At 42.0% G+C, this 21,608-nt stretch overlaps 1 protein-coding gene and 1 pseudogene across 2 annotated transcripts in view; one reads left to right on the top strand and one right to left on the bottom strand.

The window, feature by feature from the left end:
- The window catches only part of NLK (nemo like kinase), a 164,723-nt gene extending 152,555 nt beyond the window's left edge, over positions 1 to 12,168 (top strand). The window contains exons 8-12 of one of the 2 annotated variants that reach the window (XR_010729520.1): positions 2,876 to 2,962; positions 6,436 to 6,634; positions 7,563 to 7,656; positions 10,373 to 10,499; positions 11,973 to 12,168. Coding sequence is in view for 1 of the 2 variants with exons in the window: in XM_066263267.1 (XP_066119364.1) it covers positions 2,876 to 2,962; positions 6,436 to 6,634; positions 7,563 to 7,656; positions 10,373 to 10,427 (435 nt within the window). In the remaining variant the exon portion in view is untranslated. Of the gene's footprint in view, positions 1 to 2,875; positions 2,963 to 6,435; positions 6,635 to 7,562; positions 7,657 to 10,372; positions 11,940 to 11,972 lie in introns of those variants that run through there. The other variant, XM_066263267.1, reaches the window with a different exon arrangement.
- A 6,711-nt stretch (positions 12,169 to 18,879) lies between these two features.
- Positions 18,880 to 18,984, bottom strand: LOC136327789 (small nucleolar RNA U3; annotated as a pseudogene).
- Between the last annotated feature and the right edge of the window lie 2,624 nt (positions 18,985 to 21,608).

The raw sequence follows: 21,608 nt of genomic DNA, 5'->3' as shown, positions 1-21,608 counted from the left end.
TTAAGCATTCTTTTTTTTTTTTCTCATTCAAAGTGATTCCACTGCACTTGATGAGAAATAGAATCTTTTCTAGTTCTGACACCTGGGCCCAGCTGGTTTCAACCATAATGGCTGGTGAATTAGAGGGGAAGAAAATGGAATTAGAAATGCAGGGCCCTAGCAGTTTGCTCAGTTGATTAGAGCGTTGTCCTGAAACACCGAAGTTGTGGGTTCTGTCCCTGGTCAGGGCACATACGGGAAGCAACCAATGAGTGTTTTTTCTTTCCCTCCCCCCTCTCTCTCCTTTTTCCTCTCTCCTTTTCTCTTTTTCTTTAAAATCAATTAAAAATGTATTAAAATTACTTAAAAAAGAAATGCAGCATCTCTAACATTATACTTTCTATGGATCCAGTGCTAGGAACTAGATAAATCATTAGTGGTTATCTTACTGGAGAGATAATGGCATGGCTGAACTGACCCTTCTTTTTCTCTGTGCCTCTTTTTAACATACATATAAACTCAGAAAAGGAGGCAGTATATAATATGACTGTTCTAGGCTGAAATTAAACTTAGTCTTATTTTTAGTGTATTTGTTGAGATGTACTTCTGAAAGATACAATTTGGAATGGAGCAGTGTTTAAAATTTCAGGTAACCCTAACCTCCACTCATTTGATTTTCTTTCGTAAGCTCCCCTGTCTCATATCAAGGTGTCCTCAAGTCTTATAAATTTTGCCTCCTAATTTGTTCTCTATCCTCTATTCAGTGGCTTCTGGAACTACTTGGTTATGTTTTCATTGCCCACCAGAGAGATGTTATTCATCTTTGTTGCCCTAACACCCAGCCCAGGACCTGGCATTTGGTAGATATTAGATGATTAGCAGTGGTGTTGGCAGGCAGGCAGTAGGGCTGTGCTGCTGCAGTCTAATAGATGAGGAAGCCAGAGTTCAAGCGACTTACCCAAGTCTTGTGATAGCAGAGTTAGGATTTGAACCCACGTCTTCTAATACTCATTCCAGTAGTCCTGTCCCTAAACCATAACATCCCTCCACCACAAGAAGTAGTGTAAGGTGCAGATTCACTTGGGGAGTAGAAAGGAAAGAGTTGGTTATAGGTAGACATCTGAGTCAGTAAGAATTGGCTGTAATTTGGCTGACAACCTGCACGAGCCAGTAAAAAAGAGGACAGCTATTCACAAATGAAGAATCCAAATCTTAAGAATATCAAATTACTTCACTTTACACAATAAAAAAATTCATAGGGGCCCTGGCCGGTTGGCTCAGTGGTAGAGCGTTGGCCTGGCATGCGGGGGACCCGGGTTCGATTCCCGGCCAGGGCACATAGGAGAAGCGCCCATTTGCTTCTCCACCCCCGCCCCCTCCTTCCTCTCTGTCTCTCTCTTCCCCTCCCGCAGCCAAGGCTCCATTGGAGCAAAGATGGCCCGGGCGCTGAGGATTGCTCCTTGGCCTCTGCCCCAGGCGCTGGAGTGGCTCTGGTCGCGGCAGAGCGATGCCCCGGAGGGGCAGAGCATCACCCCCTGGTGGGCAGAGCATCGCCCCTGGTGGGCGTGCCGGGTGGATCCCGGTCGGGCGCATGCGGGAGTCTGTCTGACTGTCTCTCCCCGTTTCCAGCTTCAGAAAAATAAAAAAAATAAAATAAATAAAAATTCATAGGGAAAAATATACAGTATATAAATTAAGTTGTAAATTAAAACCTCTTCCTTACACTCTCCACACACACACACACACACACACACACACCCCTTATCTTGACTAATGCAGATAATTTCAGAGCTACCATAGACTTACATATTCTTAACAAAAAAATACTTCTCTCCTTGCAAACATGTAAATGCACCAAGGAATAGTAAGTCGGTCTACAAATATTTGAGTGCTAGTATGCATGGGTTCTGTGTACATAATGCTTTTTATCTATAGTAGTCCTGTCAAGTCTCATACTAAACTTGAGAAGAGATCATTTAGTCCAGCCTGCTTTTTTAATATGTAAGAATACTGAGATTTAGACATGTTGATTTATCTAATTCGTTAGTGAACTAAAACCCCCATCTCATATCTATTGCTCCTTGATCCTGAAGAAAACTCCTGTAGGGTGAATAATTACCTTCTGATGACTCTGAGGTATTTTGTTCTTGTTAGATTTTCCTACACGGCTTTGTTGGAAGGAAGCAGATATGTAACATCTTGTCTAGCAAGATTCTGAGGCTGTGACTGAGATGCAGTGAGACCTGTTAGTGTTAGTTGGATGACAGACAGAGCAGTGATGCCATTCACTTGCTCTGTCCCTAACTCTCCACTCAGTGAAATTAAAGTTTTATCAGATCTGTGGATTTTCAGTCATAAGAGCCAGTGCAAAAGGGTCAGATATTTTGCTAAAGGCAAATAGGTAGACCTAGCAAAAACAGTGGCATACTTTCTTAGAAGATTCTGGAGCTTCCTAAGTGTCTTTTAGCTCCTCTAGGACTAGTGTTTTAGCACCTTTGTGGTTATATTGCTGTAAGACATAGTTCACATGCTTACTTTTTGTACAGTCTACATGCTTAACTTGGCGTGTGGCCAAGGTATTAAATTCCTTTTCTCCCACTCCTGGGCATGTTTGGTCTTCCCTTCTTGCCAAAGCATTTACAGTGTAAGTGCTAATAGGATTAGCTTTCACTTTCCATAGGCTCCTTTATGCTTTAATCTCCAAAGGTAGCATGCAATATAAAATATGCTCCTGGAAGTCAGTGACAGTTGTTTTCGAAGACTGGTTAATTATTCATTCCCTTTGAATTCTGACTTATGTGCATACATCTTTTGAGCTGAGTATTTGTCATAAATTAGCTATACTCAATATCTACTTATGCTTATTTACATATTTGAATTCTTTATTTTTTCACAGCCATCTCTTCCTGTCCTTTATACCCTGTCTAGCCAGGCTACACATGAAGCTGTTCATCTCCTTTGCAGGATGTTGGTCTTTGATCCAGTAAGTAGTGTTTGTTTTTATATTTCGTAATTAATTAAAAACGTGTTCTAAGAAAAGCATCAGAATGGATGATGTAAATAATGACTTTTCAAAAGATAACTTCAGTCCCCAGTTCCATGTGTATCATGCTCACTCATTACACAGAAGTTGATTATTAACACATACGAGCTGAGTTGAAGAGATGAGGAACTCTACCATCCTTGTATCTATTTGTAAAAGGCATCAAGTTAAATCAGGAGAAAAAAAATTAATATTATTTGAAAGAATCTGCCCATTATCTTGCATAAAGTTGTTGGGCTGGTAGCTTTTCCAAATGCCATTTTTGGACTTGACTCTTCCAGGACAAAATTCAGCTCTTTGTTTATTCAGCCAAAGGATATTTATTATTCACATCTCTGCCAATAACTGTTGTCAAAGAAGACTCAGAAATGAATGCATTTAGAAAAGAAAATTTTACTAACTCCCTTCAGAAGTATACAAAGAATATCAATTTGTTTACTTAGAAACATTCTATATTTATAAAATGGAAAATACTATCAACTCTTATTTAAAACTAGAAGAGCCAATTTTGATAAAACAGCAAAATCTATTTTTAGAAACAGGTGACTGTATCTATTACAAATGTTGATCATTTGAAGAAACAAGATATATAGTATAATTAAGATACCTAGGACATACTTAAGCACCATCAGGTACTTCAAAAGAACGCGATGACTGGCCCTGGCTGGTTGGCTCAGCGGTAGAGCGTCGGCCTGGCGTGCGGGAGTCCCAGGTTCGATTCCCAGCCAGGGCACACAGGAGAAGTGCCCATCTGCTTCTCCACCCCTCCCCCTCTCCTTCCTCTCTGTCTCTCTCTTCCCCTCCCGCAGCCAAGGCTCCATTGGAGCAAAGATGGCTCGGGCGCTGAGGATGGCTCTGTGGCCTCTGCCTCAGGCGCTAAAATGGCTCTGGATGCAACAGAGCGACGCCCCAGAGGGGCAGAGCATCGCCCCCTGGTGGGTATGCTGGGTGGATCCCGGTCTGGCACATTCGGGAGTCTGTCTGACTGCCTCCCTGTTTCCAGCTTCGGGAAAATGAAAAAAAAAAAAAAAGAACACCATGACTGAAAACCTAATTGTGATTTTTTTCTCAACTGAGCAGGACAGTTTATCCTTTTGGGTATTCATACCCTTTTCAAAATGATAGCATTCTTTCTGTAACATTGTTTCAAAAGTCCTAAGAGACTTAAATTTGTTTAAGAAATGAAAGTTGACTGTTGCGCCTGACCAGGTGGTGGCGCAGTGGATAGAACGTCGGACTGGGACACAGAGGACCCAGGTTCGAAACCCCGAGGTCGCACAGGCTCACTGGCTTGAGTGTGGGATCATAGACATGACCCATGGTCGCTAGCTTGATCCCAGAGGTAGCTGGCTTGAAGTCCAAGGTTGCTGGCTTGAGCAAAGGGTCTCTCACTCTGCTCTAACCCTCTGGTCAAGGCACATATGAGAAAGCAATCAATGAACAACTAAGGTGCTGCAACAAAGAATTGATGCTTCTCTTGCCTGACCAGACGGTGGCACAGTGTATAGAGCGTCAGACTGGGACACAGAGGACCCAGGTTCAAAACCCCGAGGTCACTGGCTTGAGCCCAAAGGTCGCTGGCTTGAGCAAGGAGTCACTTGCTCTGCTGTAGCCCCTTGGTCAAGGCACATAAGAGAAAGCAATCATTGAACAACTAAGATGCCGCAATGAAGAATTGATGCTTCTCATCTCTCTCCTTTCCTGTCTTTCCCTCTCTGTCCCTCTCTCTGATTGTCTCTCTGTCCCTGTCAAAAAGAAAAAAAGAAAGAAAGTTGATTTTGCATGCTGGGGATTTGATTTACTTTTTGTTCAAAAGCTTCTCTTAGTAAGATACTTTAGAAGACCTCATATAAGCGCACAAAGATCGTACAAATAGGTGTGCTATCAATAGTTGGGAAAACACTAAAATCTTTTCAACCCAGCATTCTCACATTTCAGGAAATACCAGAATCCTCAGTCACATAAAAAAACCCAACAGGGAAGCCAGATTCCAGCTGCTGGAGGCAGCTCACAGGGACCCAATTTCTGACATCTGCCACCTGTGACAGAAATGACTTAATCGTCAGATGATAAAATAAAACCTAGATTCAATCACCATGTTGAATTGTAACAGAAATAGACTTGGCCAAGAACCAGATTTAGTGAGTAAAAGCCAAAGAGCTCAATCTCACGTGAAACTGGCCAGAGACACTGAGAATGAAGGAAGGCCCCAGTCCCGGGCAAGGTGCACTAGTCAGCGGCTAGTTTTTTTCGGTTTTGACAGTAGATCTTTATCCCAGTGTAACCTCCAGGAATAGCTGGATTCAACTTAGAAAATAAAAAGGGAAAGTTTGCTTGCTAAGAGCAGCAATGAATCAGACTTCAGCTGGGTCACCAAATACAAAACAACAGGAACAAAACCAAGGTGGTCAAGTTTACATTTGTCTGTTTGTGGTGATAGCAGCTTTCCTTTGTGATTATCGTATCCTGAAAGGTCATGACATGCCTTTTAACATCAGCACAGCAAAAAATCAGAGATAAAAATGTTTTTCGGGAATCCAGGTTTATGGGAAATAGTTAACATTTTATCTTGGGGGGAATCAGAACCAGTCAGGATGATCTGAATTTTTTGTTTATTTTTTTGGTGGACAGGTTGTTTGTTTGTTTTTGGTTTGAGTGCAAAATGGATTTTTTATCAGGTTATGTGAAGTGCTTGATCATATTGAAAGCAGGGCAGAGGTGTTTTTGTTCTACTCTCTGCTATTGAGTCCATCCTTAAATCCTTTAAAATTCACTTTTTCATAGTAATACATGTCTACTGAGTGAAAAGAAGGGATTTTTTTCTTTTTCTTTTTTTGTGGCGATATGAGTTTAAACATGCATGGTTTATCAACCTGAAACTGGTATATGAAGTATTATGATCTGAAATGTCAGAAAACCACAGGCTGCTGCTACTCAGACTGAGCAGAATATTAAAACATAGCATTCAGACCATTACCTGCTGCCTAACTCCCAACGGCTTTCAGATACCCTACACTGAGTGGGTATGCTAAGAGAAGAAAAGTTTCAAGCAGCTTTGTAAAATTTCCACCATGATCGCATTTCTTCTAAATGCTGAGACATGTTTAGAAAATAAAACTGTTATTTAAAATGTAAATTTGTTCCCTTCAGAGCATTACATATTTAAATGTCATGATATTTGTAATTTTTGACCCTGCATACATTTATTCCACAGTAGAAACTTTTCAGGATCTTAGCAAAAAGTCGCTTCATACTTCCTTGACTGTTGCATTACCCACCTCTGAATTCAATTGTCCCTCTTTACACAGGATGTGCCGTAAAGTATTGTATAAGCAGTTACTGTGGAAAGAGCCTGTGTGGACAGTTGTATTTATCTGTAGTGTTGATGTGCTGGTCTCTAAATTTGATTTCAGTCCAAAAGAATATCCGCTAAGGATGCCTTAGCCCACCCCTACCTAGATGAAGGGCGACTGCGGTATCACACATGTATGTGTAAATGTTGCTTTTCCACCTCTACTGGAAGAGTTTACACCAGTGACTTTGAACCTGTCACCAACCCCAAATTTGATGACACTTTTGAGAAGAACCTCAGTTCTGTTCGACAGGTTAAAGGTGAGTATCTTTTTTGGTCAGTCTGATAGGATCACTGGTAACAGTTTTCATTAGATGGCTCTGAAAAGCTGAGATTTGGATGGTGACCAAGCTCCTTCGCAGATTTCTTTTACAATCTTGGGTATCTCTCTTTTGTTCAGGGCATATATGCCAAGGAAGCTGTGTCGTAAAAGTGCTGGTTTAGTATTACCTCCAGGGAAAGGTCAGGCAGAGGAATGAATATCTTGTTCTTGCTTTCAAAGCCAACTTATTTAATGAGTATGACTCTGTCTATTTCATATGTATTCACTCAGTGTAATTTATTTCATTGAATGAACCCTGTTGGACTTCTTTTTTGCATAACATGCAGAAGTTTTTTAAAAAGGTAAACGTCCAATGAGGGAATCATTCCATCAGTGATGACAAGAGGAGGGCGTTTCTGCTGGTCAACTTGTAAAATTTCCCGACACAATCAGGAATTGGGATGGGGTAGGAGTGTGTGACATCCAGAATTCTTAATGATCTTAGTGTCTGCTTCAGGGGATTTTAGGAGAGAAAGTAGTCCCCAAAGTAAGCAGCCCAAAACTGTCTACCTTAACATCAAGGTTTTTAAACTGATTTTCAAAATGATGGTCATCATCAGCAATTTAGAAGAGTTGACTCATAATGCCAAACCCTGTGGAGTCACTCTCAAATCGACCATTTTACTCCTCCCAGTGATAGGATTCCCGCCCTGTGTAGTGCCACTTTGGGGGTTTTTCCTTATGTTTAGCAGCATCTGTCATTTGGTTTCAGGAAAGTTCTTCTGAAATTATGCCTGATAGGTGACATGTGTCTGATTTAACTAAACCAATAGGAAACGCTCCCATGCGGCTGGAGTTAGCTGAGAACCCACTGCTCCCAGACCTGCAGATTGGAATGCCTTTTGTAATGTCTGTTTTCTCCACAGAAATTATTCACCAGTTCATTCTGGAACAGCAGAAAGGAAACAGAGTGCCTCTCTGCATCAACCCTCAGTCTGCTGCTTTTAAGAGCTTTATTAGGTAACTATATGTATATAATTCTAACTATCTTGTTCGAATTAAAAAGATACCATTGTGATTTTGTTATTCAGCATACTTCTGTTTTTATTTAGATGAGGTAACATACATAAAAGATCCAACAGAAAGTTTCTGTTATGAACTTTGGCTTTAGACAAAAACATTAAAATGTAAGCATGAATTTTTACACTGATGCCAATTTGCTGTAGTGGCTTTGGCAGTTTTTCCCCAGATGACTGACCATCGTGCTGCCTGGTCAAGTGCATGGGGATCCTCCTGCAGCAAGAGTGTGGCAGCCACTGTCCTGGAGTTAGACATGGTCATCTGGGTTCCTACTCCCATTCCCACCACCTTCATAACAAGTGCAAGCAAGAAAATTATTTTTATAGATTGACTGCTGATGTGTCCAATAGGCTTATTGGTCAAAGAGCTTTAAACCTATTTTGAAACCTAGCAAGCCTCATTCTCTTTGTCCTTTCCTCCTCAGTCTCTTTTTCCCTAATTCCTTGTATCAGTCAAAGTCCAGTCCTGAGAAAGACACCACACTCAGTAAAATTTAGTAACAAGAAGAAAAAAAGAATGAACAAAGAAGAAATTAAGAAGTTAGAGAAGGCCCCTCCACTCAAGACTAGTAAGATTTAGACCTCTTCAAAGATGATTTGACTGCCACAGAGGCATACCCTATGAGGGCGGTGAAGAAATTTCCCAAAATGGGTACAGAACTTGTCCATCAAAAAGGACTGCTAGGTTGCAGAGAAACTTGCCAGATGTTTGGGTGGACCAAAGCAGGGCCTTTCACATTTAAAAAAAAAAGGCACACCAGAACTAGGAAGGGCAGCTGCTTCCTAATGCCAGGGCCCTGCAGCGCCTTTCCAGCGCCCTCTGTCGACAGAGGCTAACTAATAACTAACATCAGTCCAGGTGGCGAAGGAGAAATGTGAACAGGGTCTGGCTCCAGTATCACAGAGCAGGACACAGAAGGGTAGATTTGGATCTGAGAAGTCATACTCTTCCTCCTTTTTCCCCCACCTGCCTTTCTTCCTCTCCTCTTCCCCTCTTCTCCCTGCTTCTCTTTCCCTTTCCCTCACTTCTGTTTTAATTGACCTTGACATAGTATTGAAGTTGATTGAATTCAGTGAACCAAAGTTGATTTTTTGTTTAGAATTTTTAAATCGGGGTGACTTTCATTTATTCCATAGATATGTCAGTTGAAAAAAGGATTTAAGTTGCATTTTTACTTCTCTGTGGTTTAAAATTACTTTAATTTTTTTCCCTAAGAGGCAGTGACCCAGTGAATCAAATGTTTTGATACCTTTCCAGGTGTGAGTTATTCATTATTCTGGGCCGCAGAGAAACAGTGGTTACACATACTCCCTCATGTTTATAAATTAGTTGACAGCATTAGACATATGAAATAACTGATAAAACAAATCTGTGGCAACAAATCCACAGTGATTATCCACTACTGTACTACTCAATTAATACTTGACAAAGAAAGCTTATGTAGCCTGACCAGCGGTGGCGCAGTGGATAGAGCATTGGACTGGGATGCGGAGGACCCAGGTTCAAGACTCTGAGGTCGCCAGCTTGAGCACAGGCTCATCTGGTTTGAGCAAAGCTCACCAGCTGCTGGCTCGTGCAAGGGGTTACTCGGTCTGCTGAAGGCCCCCGGTCAAGGCACATATGAGAAAGCAATCAATGAACAACTAAGGTGTCGCAACAAAAAACTGGTAATTGATGCTTCTCATCTCTCTCTGTTCCTGTCTGTCCCTATCTATCCCACTCTCTGACTCTCTCTCTGTCTCTGTAAATTTTATGAAGCTCATTCAAAATAGGTACCCACATAAAATTACTGTATTTTCAGAGGCTACTTTTTTTTTCTTTTTTTTTCTTTTTTTGTATTTTTCTGAAGCTGGAAACGGGGAGAGACAGTCAGACAGACTCCCGCATGTGCCTGACCGGGATCCACCTGGCACGCCCACCAGGGGCGATGCCCTGCCCCTCGGGGGGGGGGGAGGGTTGCTCTGTCGCGACCAGAGCCACTCCAGCACCTGGGGCAGAGGCCAAGGAGCCATCCCCAGCGCCCGGGCCATCTTTGCTCCAATGGAGCCTCGCTGTGGGAGGGGAAGAGAGAGACAGAGAGGAAGGAGAGGGGGAGGGGTGGAGAAGCAGATGGGTGCTTCTCCTGTGTGCCCTGGTCAGAAATCGAACCCGGGACTTCTGCACGCCAGGCCGACGCTCTACCACTGAGCTAACCGGCCAGGGCCTTCAGAGGCTACTTTTAAATGAATAATTCTGCATCCTTTAAGGTTATTTTTCTGGTTGATTATAAGCATTATTATTTATAATAGCTACTGTTTACTTTGTATTATGAAGTAGGCAGTGGGGAAAGCTCGCATTTTCTCATTATTCAGCACAATAGCATTATCCCTATCCAGAAGAGGAAAGTGAAGGAATTTGCTGTGTGTCACACAACCGGTGAATGACATGATTTCAAGGCGGTATACTAGCTGCTGTACCATATTGCCTCACTAAAGATACAAATCCTTAAACAATTTGGAACAAATGCAAATTTAGAGAATTAAAAGAAACAGAAATAAAAATCTTCAAATGGACTTTGCAATTTTTTTTAAAGATAGAGAGGAAAACAGGCAGCAGTGAATTCCCTTTGCCCTGGTGGTGTTACAGCTGTTTTCACCATGTCTCCATTTTTCTCTAGTTCCACTGTGGCCCAGCCATCTGAGATGCCCCCATCTCCTCTGGTGTGGGAGTGACGGTGGAAGATAATGTACTACTGAAGATGTAATGTAGCTTTCCACTGGAGTCTGGGGTTTGCAATTCTGGAGGTTAATCATGCTTGTACTGTAATTTTACTAATGAAGTTTTAAATTAACAACCACTACTTGTATGATATGAATAATATTTAGAAATGTTACTAGACTTTTAATCTTGTAAAGTGGTTGTGCTTTTAGAAGAAAACTATTTTACCCAGAGTTGCACATGTTTTATGAATTTAGTGCAGCTGTTATGGCTCACCTCAGAACAAAAGAGAATTGAACCAAATTTGGGAGTTTGGGGTTTTGTGTTTTTGTTTTGTTTTTGTTTTTTAAAATGAAGTGAGATTGTTCACACACACACACAGGACAGTCATCCATTTTGATATTTGAGCCATTCCTGAAAATTATGGGTTTTCTAAAATGAAAGAATCTAGAAACCTTGCCTGCGACCAATCATGGAGCCACATGAGCTGATCTGGCTGCACCTCGGGGTGGGGGGAGGGGTTGGGGGAGGGGCATGCCACCTAATGATCAAGCCCTATAATTAGCTTCTCATTAGAGCCGTGACGGTGATGTGTGCTGTCTGAAATCCAACGTTGTGGGTAGAGAGAATGAGTTTGTGACTAGGAGAGACTAAACTTCTGTTTTCCTTACCCAGTATAAATATATATATATATATATATTTAATCTATTTTTATTAGAAGTTTTTCTGCTCTTTCTTACATACAAGAACCCCCAAGCATGCATCTTTCATGTGTGTAAATAATTCATTTCTGGGCTAATTTCAAAAGAATCCCAACATTGCTGTATAGAGAGAGAACTAGCTTGCACATCTTAGGTCTGTGAAATTTTGTGAGACTTTTCCTGCACTGGACAATAAAAATAAATAAATAAAAGACAAAAACAAATTTAAAAAAAAAATTAAAGCCACAAAAAAAAAAAAGGCACATAGGGAATTATGTCAAATGTGTTTGTGTCCTTAGGCAAAGCTGTGGGAGTCTTGAAATGTCACAGTAGTAAATAACTTATTACTTTTTGACAAATTCTTTTTTCTGTTGGAACACTGAATTCTTCTGTGCATATGTATATATGAATACAAATTGAAGGCCTCTACCTCCTGGAGTTATACAACTTGGCTTGTTTACCTCCACATGCTGATGATGACTATTTTTTTTTTTTAAGTTCAATGTGGAGACTTGAAACTTGAATGTCCCTTCCAACTTTTATATTAAAAATAAAAAGACAAGAACATTGAAGATCGTTTTTCACCTGTACGAGGAATAATAATGAATCGTCTTAAAATTGGTCTAGGAAAAATCCTTGGTGTGTGTTATGGACAATTAACTGTTAAAGTTATTGTAAGTTATCTGTATTTAGCAGAGTATTTTCATCTTGAGTGATCTGAGCTGAATTTGAAGACTATTAATAAGTTATGTTTGGAAGTTTTAACTTCAATGAAGTAATTATTTGCTGTGAAAGAAACAAACATTGAATTACTAAACAAAGATGGTGCAATATCTTTGTTTGTTTTTTTTTTATGAGGCTCCTGAGAATCAACCCAACTGAAGCATTTCAATTCACTTGAATGAGAAACGTGTTTAGTATCAAAAGAGCCCAAGAAGACACTGGTGTGAAAGGTACAATCTCAGAGGTTGGTCAATTACTGTGGCACACTGACTGGTCACTTTGTACAATGTAGATTTGAAGTACAGTGGTGAAAACATTAAATGTGATATTTGAAAAAGATGTGTCATCTGTTTATTTCAGTCCCTGATTTTTGTTTTCTTGTCACTTCAGTGTTTATACTGAATTTACAAAGTTTTGAGACATTTCCTATTTATATTTCCACTTAGATATTTGAGGATATTAGATGTACTTTTTGAAAACCTTCCCAGAAACTTTAGCTTGCCAAAAACATATTGAAAACTTAACTAATACTGACCCTGGCCAGTGGCTCAGTGGATAGAGCACTGGCCTAGCACATGGATTTCCCAGGTTCGATTCCCAATCAGGGCCCACATGAGAAGCAACCATTTACTTCTCTCCCTCTTCCCCTTCCACAGCCAGTGGCTCAATTGGTTAGAGCATTGGCCCCAGACGGGATTGCCAGGTGGATCCTAGTCTGGGCACATGTGAGAGTCTGTCTCTCTACCTCTCCTCTCACTTTAAAAAAAAAGAAGGAGGCCCTGGCCGGTTGGCTCAGTGGTAGAGCGTCGGCCTGGCGTGCGGGGGACCCGGGTTCAATTCCCGGCCAGGGCACATAGGAGAAGCGCCCATTTGCTTCTCCACCCACCCCCCTCCTTCCTCTCTGTCTCTCTCTTCCCCTCCCACAGCCAGGGCTCCATTGGAGCAAAGATGGCCCGGGCGCTGGGGATGGCTCCTTGGCCTCTGCCCCAGGCGCTAGAGTGGCTCTGGTCGCGGCAGAGCGACGCCCTGGAGGGGCAGAGCATTACACCCTGGTGGGCAGAGCGTTGCCCCTGGTGGGTATGCCGGGTGGATCCCGGTCGGGCGCATGCAGGAGTCCGTCTGACTGTCTCTCCCCGTTTCCAGCTTCAGAAAAATACAAAAAAAAAAAAAAAAAGAAGGAAAAAAGGTAAGAAAAAAACAAAATAAGATAATGAAAAAGTTCTTGAGATGGATAGTGGTGATCATTGCACAACAGTGTAAATATACTTAATGCCCCTGCACTGTACATTTAAATGGTTAAAATGGTCCATTTTATGTATATTTTACCACAATTAAAATGTATATATAAAGCTGTACTGTCCCAGAAATGGAAAGATATATCAATAGATATCAATTTATTTTCAGTCTCTCTTCTAAGCAATAAAAATATTTTGGCCCTGGTTGGTTGGTTTAACAGTAGAGCCTCAGCCTGGCATGTAGATGTCCTGGGTTCAATTCCCAGACACGGCACACAGGAGAATCGCCCATCTGCTTTTTCACTCTTCCCCCTCTCCTTTCTCTCTCTCTCTCTCTCTCTCTCTCTCTCTCTCTCTCTGTCTTACCCCTCCTGCAGCCAAGACTCCATTGGAGCAAAGTTGGCCCGGGCGCTGAGGATGGCTCTGTGGCCTCTGCCTCAGGTGCTAGAATGGCTCTGGTCACAACAGAGCGACAACCCAGATGGGCAGAGCATCGCCCCCTAATGGGCTTGCCAAGTGGATCCCAGTTGGGCACGTGCGGGAATCTTGTCTCTCTGCCTCCCTACTTCTCACTTCAGGAAAAAAAAATATTTTAAGGACAAAATCAATTAATTATGAATGTAAGGGTTTATTTCCGGACTCTCAATTGTAGTCCTCTGATCTACATCCATCTTTATGCCATTACTACACTGTCTTTTTTTTTTTTTTTAATTTTTTTTAATCTTTTTTTTTAATTTATTTTTTTAATTTATTCATTTTTTAGAAAGGAGAGAGAGAGGGAGAGAGAGAGAGGAGAGAGACAGAGAGAGAAGGGGGGAGGAGCAGGAAGCATCAACTCCCATATGTGCCTTGACCAGGCAAGCCCAGGGTTTTGAACCGGCGACCTCAGCATTTCCAGGTCGATGCTTTATCCACTACGCCACCACAGGTCAGGCAGAATGTACCAGTCTTTTTCATTTTTTTTATTTATTCATTTTTAGAGAGGAGAGAGAGAGACCGAGAGAGAGGAGAGAAAGACAGAGAGAGAGAGAAGGGGGGGAGGAGCCAGAAGCATCAACTCCCATATGTGCCTTGACCAGGCAAGCCCAGGGTTTCGAACCGGTGACCTCAGCATTTCCAGGTCGATGCTTTATCCACTGCGCCACCACAGGTCAGGCTACTACACTGTCTTGATTACTGTAACTTTGCAGTAAGTTTTGAAACCAGGAAGTATAAGTCCTCCAACTTTGTTCTTCCTTTTCCAGATTAATTTGGCTCTTCTGAGTGCCTTGCATTTCCATATGAATTTTAGAGTCTTTCCTCAAAAAGACAGCTGAGATTTTGATAGGGATTACATCAACTCTGTAGATAAATTTTGGCAATATTGTCATTATAACAATAGTAAATCTCCTGATCCATGAACATGGGACATCTATTTCTTTCATTTCTTTCAATGTTTTATAGTTTTCAGTATACAACAAGTCTTGAGCTCTCTTTCTTAAATTTACTCCCAAGTAATTTTTTTTTTTTTCTTTTTTTTTTTTTTTTTTTTTCATTTTTCTGAAGCTGGAAACAGGGAGAGACAGTCAGACAGACTCCCACATGCGCCCGACCGGGATCCACCCGGTACGCCCACCAGGGGCGACGCTCTGCCCACCAGGGGGCGATGCTCTGCCCATCCTGGGCGTCGCCATATTGCGACCAGAGCCACTCTAGCGCCTGGGGCAGAGGCCAAGGAGCCATCCCCAGCGCCCGGGCCATCTTTGCTCCAATGGAGCCTCGGCTGCGGGAGGGGAAGAGAGAGACAGAGAGGAAAGTGCGGCGGAGGGGTGGAGAAGCAAATGGGCGCTTCTCCTGTGTGCCCTGGCCGGGAATCGATCCCAAGTAATTTTTTTATGAAATTTTTTTCTTAATTTTATTTTGTTTGTTCATTGCTATTATAAACAATTGATTTTTGTACATTGATATTTATCCTACAATCTGACTACAATTCCATTGCCATACCTAAGAAATTTAACAATTGCTATATTACTTAAGCCTTTGCATAGTTTTTTTCATGCTCATTGACCCTGGGAATGAGTCTTTGTTTTTTTTCAAAAATGAAATTAGTTCCAGTTACATTTTTATTAACTTAAAATCATGTTTGTTTGATAACCAATTTATGGAAACAAGAAGAACATTTCCCTTTTTTTTAATGTTACCTCACACATTTTTAAAATACACTTTTATTCTGGATGGTCAGGAGGCATGAGGACGTACATGAACATTCGTGCTACTCAAAGCGTTAATATATAAGACATATTCAGATTTCTCCAATTGTCAAAATGAAATTGATGAAAATTACATTTATAGCTTTTTTCTTTTTTTCAATTCAGGATATAGCCAAGATCGTGTCTTGCATTTGGTTATCATGTCTTATTTAGCATCCTTTAATGTAGGAAAATCTGCCTGACATTTGGCATTTATGAAGGTGCAAGGCCAACTGTCATGTAGAACACCCTACAAAGATTTGGATTTTTCTGATAGTTTCCTAATGATTAGATTTAGGCTGGAAAGCCTGTCACAGAGGTGATGTGGTGTACTTTTCAGTCAAGGAGCATACATGTCCCATTTTTGGTGATACTAAGTTTGATCACTTGATCAAGGTTGTGATTGCTACATCTTTCCATTGTAAAGGCACCTTTTCCCTTTGTAATTAACAAGCACTCTATGGAGAGAGATTTTGAGACCGCATCTTACTCCTCAACAAACTCAGTTGGTGCTATCCATCGATGATCTTTACCCCAATTATTTATTACATTAGTGGTTGGGAAATAGTAATTTCCTAATTCTATCATTCCTTCTACACTTGGTGTTTTCTTTTTTTTCTTTTTTTTGTGTGTGTGTGAGAGAGAGAGAGAGGGACAGATGGGGACAGACAGGAAGGGAGAGAGATGAGAAGCATCAATTCTTCGTTGTGGCATCTTAGTTGTTCATTGATTGCTTTCTCACATATGCCTTGACTGGGGTGCTCCAGCAGAGCAAGTGACTCCTTGCTCAAGCCAGCGACCTTGGACTCAAGCTGGTGAGCCTTGCTCAAACCAGATGAGCCCGGGCTCAAGCTGGCGACCTTGGGGTCTCGAACCTGGGTCCTCCACGTCCCAGTCTGATGCTCTAGCCCAGGGGTCGAGAACCTTTTTGGCTGAGCAAGCCATAAACGCCACATATTTTAAAATGTAATTCCGTGAGAGCCATACAATGTACCTTACGTATTATCCAATAAAAATTTGGTATTGTCCCAGAGGACAGCTGTGATCAGCTCCAGCCACCCACAACCATGAACGTGAACAGTAGGAAATGAATGGATTGTAATGAGAATGTTTTATATTTTAACTTTTTTTTTTTATTAAAGATTTGTCTGCGAGCCAGATGCAGCCATCAGAAGAGCCACATCTGGCTCGCAAGCCATAGGTTCCCAACCCCTGCTCTAGCCACTGCGCCACCGCCTGGTCAGGCTACACTTGGCGTTTTCTACCCCAAATAGATTCATCCATATTGAAAGAGTCATCAAAATTTAAGGGGAAATTTTTTTTTTTTTTTTTTTAGTGTGAGCATACCTTTCATAAAGGTTCTGAAACTGCCCCTAAAGGAATCTGTGATAAACACTGTTCGTGGACCACTGAAATCTCTCCTTCTTCCCTGGCACAAGGCTTGACTACATTCCCAGACCCCCTGGTGGTAAGATGCAGGCATGTGTCTAACTTGTCTCCAATGGAATGTGATTGGTAGGGGTGTGTGCCACTTCTGAGCATAGGCCTTAGGATGGTGGGTGCATTCCCTCTTTGCTTTCTCTTCACTTACTAAACTCCTGGCTACATGGCCTTGACCATGAAGATGACAATGCCTTACAGCAGGGGCCAGTAAACTACAACCACTACAGGTCAAATCAGACCCAATGCCTGTTTTTGTAAATAAAGTTTTATTGGAACATGGCCATATCCACTCATGTACATACAGTGGTACCTTGAGATAGAAGCAGACCAACATGAATTTTTTAAGATACGAGCTGCGACTCGGTCCGTATTTTTGTTCAAGATCCTAGCGAAATTCCGAGATACGAGTCGTGATTCAGGAAGCTGCTGCTAGTTGGCGCTTTGGCGCAATCGTCCAGTATCGGCAGCACAACACCAGCATCTCCTTCTTTCTCACGTGTTACCCACAGAATCAAGTCGAATCTCGTGCACTGCACTCGTTCTTGCATCATTTTTGCATTTTTTAACTAACTTTTTTTGTGTGCTATCTTGGGGCCAAAGAAAATGAGTGTAAAGGACAGTGGTGAGAAGAAGAAGAGAGTGATGTTGATAGAAGTAAAGCAAGAAATAATAGAAAAACATGAGTGTTGTGTATGAGTGATTGAACTGGCAAGGCTGTACAACCACAATACATCTACAATTTGTACCATTAAACAAAAGGATGTCATCCAAAGCACAGATCCAGTGAAAGGAACTACAGTTCTGTCCCAATTAAGGACAAATATCCATGAAGAAATGGAGAAGCTTCTGCTGGTGTGGGTGAAAGAGGAAGAGCTGGCAGGAGATACAGTGACAGAGACTGTAATATCTGAAAAGGCACATATTATTCATGGCAACTTGAAAGAACCATCAACCTCAAAAGAGGCAGAAGATACATTTAAGGCAAGTCATGGCTGGTTTGAAATTTTCAAGAAGAGATCTGACATCTCGTTGGTGAGGCATGGTGAAGCTGCGAGTGCTAACGTTAAGGCAGCTGAGTAGTACATCGCACGTTTTGCTGCGCTTATCGCAAAGGAAGGCTACATCCCCCAACAAGTGTTCAACTGTGATGAAACAGGATGTTTTGGGAAAAAATGCCCCGGAGGACTTTCATCACCGTAAAGGAGAAGAAGCTGCCAGGCCATAAACCCATGAAGGACCATCTGACCCTTGCACTGTGTGCAGATGCTAGCAGTGACTGTAAAGTAAAGCCACTGCTAGTGTATCATTCCAAAAATCCTTGAGCCTCTAAGACTCACAAGATTCTTAAAGAAAAACTGCAGGTTATGTGGTGCACCAATGCTAGGGCATGGGTTACGCGGCAGTTTTTTATTGAATGGGTAAATCTCGCCTTTGGTCCTGCAGTGAAGAAATATCTTCAAGAAAATAAACTCCCAATGAAAGCATTACTAATCCTTGAAAATACTCCAGCCCACCCACCTGGTCTTGAAGAAGACATTCTCAATGAGTTCAAATTCGTGAAAGTCCTCTACCTCCTACCCAACACTTCAATCTTGCAACCTATGAATCAGCAGGTCATTTCCAACTTTAAAAAGCTTTATACACAAAGCACTTGTTCCGCCGCTGCTTTGAGGTGACTGAGAATACAAATCTAACCCTTCGAGAGTTTTGGAAAGATCACTACAACATCAATGTTTACGCATTATTGAGTTGGCATGGCAAGAGGTTACAAGAAGAACCTTGAACTCGTCATGGGAAAAGTTATGGCCTGATGTTGTTGCAGACAGGGACTTCAAAGGATTCGAACCAGAGACCGAGACTGAGGTAGAAGCGTTGGAGGAGATTGTGTCCCTAAGAAAGTCGATGGGTCTGGAGGTAGATGAGGGTGAAGTAAACGAGCTCGTCGAGGAACATGAGGAGGAACTCTCAACTGAGGAATTGAAGAAGCTACAGATGATGCAACATACGGAGCTTCTGCAAGGGATTAGTAGAGAGGAGGAGGTAGAGTCAGAAAAAGTGATTTCTACAAGTGAAATTAAAGACATGCTGGCAATGTGGGAGAAGCTTTCAAGTTTCATTGAAAAGAAACACCCAGAAAAAGTTTCAACTGATTATGCTTCAGCACTTTTTAATGACACTTGTTTGTCACATTTCCGTAACATTTTAACAAACTATAGAAATGATCCCTGAAAGTATAGTCTTACATTTTAAAAGGCAGGCAAAAGCAAACCTCTTTGGATAGATTTTTATTCAAAAGTCCTGCAAGTGAAAGTGACAAAAGTACAGCCAAAAAGGCAAAAACAGGTGGTGATTAAATGAAAAATACGTAATGTTAAGCTTAGGTTAAGTTTAAAGTTAAGAAAGTGCATTTTTTTACAATTAAGGTTTTGTGGTTTCATTTTAAGTAAAGAAAGTGCAGTTTTAGTTTACGTGTCTACAGTGCCTGCATCCCTCCCTCCCTCCCTCCCACCTCCGCTATTCACCTCCATTAGCCACACTCGTCTCTCTCCAAGGTAAGAATACAGTACGAAATAACACTTTTCTTTTATATATTTTGCTGTGCATTGGTAAAGTATACATATATGTGTGTGTTTCTTAATTAAAAACGTCTTTTTTCATAATTTAGGATGGTTTGGGGATGTTTCACAGGGCTGGAATGGATTAAATCTATTTCAGTTATTTTAAATGGGAGAAATTTTTTGATAATACGAGTTGACTGACGAGCTCGGTTACAGAACGAATTAAACTCGTATCTCAAGGTACCACTGTACATCTATAGCTGCTTTCACACAACAAATGGCAGCACTGAGTAGCTGGGACCAAGATTGGTCCACAAAGCCTAAATGTTTATTGTCTGGCCATTTCTAGTAAAAGTTTGCCAACCCCTGCTCTAGTATACAATAGGCACTCCGTAAGTGAGAGCGTTCCATTAAATGGGCCCCTTTACTTCCACCACCAGATGTATTTGAGACACATCTATCTTGGAAAAAAAAAAAAGCCTCTTCCTAATACCTTCAGTTCTCTCCTTTTTTAGCTGCTAAACTGGAAACACATGATCCTGGTAAACAAATTCCAGCATCTTGCTTCCAGACTTCCCTCACCACCAGTCCACACTGGGGCCAGGTGAATATTCCTAAAACACTTGTAATCTCAGACTGCCTTGCTCAGTATCTCCTACTGTCTCCCTACTGCCGATTCTGTTGACGGTGAGCTTTCCAGACCCAGTAACTGGACTCTTCCTCCCCACTCCTACCTGACAACCAGGGCTGGGACTAGAGTGAGGTGAGCGAGACTCACCTCAGGCACAAAACTTAGATGAGCACCAAGTAAACTCAGTAACCAGGATAAATAATATTTTAATGCAATATTTAAAAAAATTAAAATGCCAAAAGACCTACAAACAAAACATCTTTTTTTTTTTTTTTTTTTTTTTTTTAAGAGAGAGGAGAAGAGAAAACCTCGATCTGTTTCTGTATGTGCTCTGACCGGGGATCAAACCCCAACCTTTGCACATCAGGACAGTGCTCTAACCAACCGAGCTATCTGGCAGGGTAAAATACCCAAATTTTAAACTAAGTCTTTGAGAATGAACCCTACCTGCTCTGTCCCTCCACTCCAAGTTCTTTGATATGAAAAGGAGGTAATCCACTCCACAGGTTCTTTGATATGGAAAGGAGGTAATCATTCAAGACAGCTGCTCAACTGCACTCTGCCTCAGGGAAACCCACAGATCGCAAGAGAGATCACTCTGACTGGCCCCCACACAGCCGCCTTGTTACACCTCCGGGACTGACAGAATCTTAGGTTTTGCTAATGAATGTATAAGGTTTTGGCTTTGTGTGAAACCATCCACTGACTCTAGAGCCACAGCAGCTTTACAGGTCTTAATATCCACCAGCAGCAGAACCTCTTGAAATTTGATATATTTCTTACTTGCCTTTGGTTGGATGTTCTTACACCCACTGTTCCCTTCACAATTTCACTGCATGGCAGTCTCCGTGTGGCAGAGTCTGACTTTCATGTTTAGTTCACTTGACAGTGGCCCCACCTTCGTGTTAGTCAAATAAAGGTGCCAAAGACACAGTCTTTACTGTCAAGAATCCTACAGTCTGGCAGGAAAGGTGAACTCAGATCACTGTTTCTCCAGGTGAAGAATAAACGTGTCAGAGAAGAGATTCAGAGATGGCAGCAATGCCACCAAATCAGGGCATTTGGGAAGGTGGCCTTCAGCTGAGCCTTAGAATATTTTAAATATTTTTTTATTTATTGATTTTTAGAGAGAAAGGAGTGAGAGAGAGAGAAGGGGGAGGAGCAGGAAGCATCAACTCCCATATGTGCCTCGACCAGGCAAGCTCAAGGTTTCGAACCGGCGACCTCAGTGTTCCAGGTCGACGCTTTATCCCACTGCGCCACCACAGGTCAGGCAAGCCTTAGAATATTTTAAAGATTAGGGGGGCCCTGGCCGGTTGGCTCAGCAGAATGTCAGCCCGGCGTGTGGAAGTCCTGGGTTCAATTCCCAGCCAGGGCACACAGAGGCGCCCATCTGCTTCTCCACCCTTCTCTCTCTCCTTCCTCTCTATCTCTCTCTTCCCCTCCTGCAGCCAAAACTCCATTGGAGCAAAGTTGGCCCCCACCTCAGGTGCTAAAAAAATGGCTCCAGTTGCAACAGAGCAACGCCCCCAGATAGGCAGAGCATTGCCGCCTAGTGGGCATGGCAGGTGGAACCCAATCGGGTGCAAGCAGGAGTCTGTCTCTCTGCCTCCCCTCTTCTCACCAGAAAAATACAAAAAAAGGGGGGGGATGGGACAGGTGGGAGAGAAGGGTGG

The sequence above is a fragment of the Saccopteryx bilineata genome, chromosome 2, assembly GCF_036850765.1.
Source record: "Saccopteryx bilineata isolate mSacBil1 chromosome 2, mSacBil1_pri_phased_curated, whole genome shotgun sequence".
NCBI lineage: Eukaryota > Metazoa > Chordata > Mammalia > Chiroptera > Emballonuridae > Saccopteryx > Saccopteryx bilineata.
The sequence above is the reverse complement of the archived record's forward strand: the minus strand, read 5'-3'. Positions and strand labels throughout refer to the sequence as shown.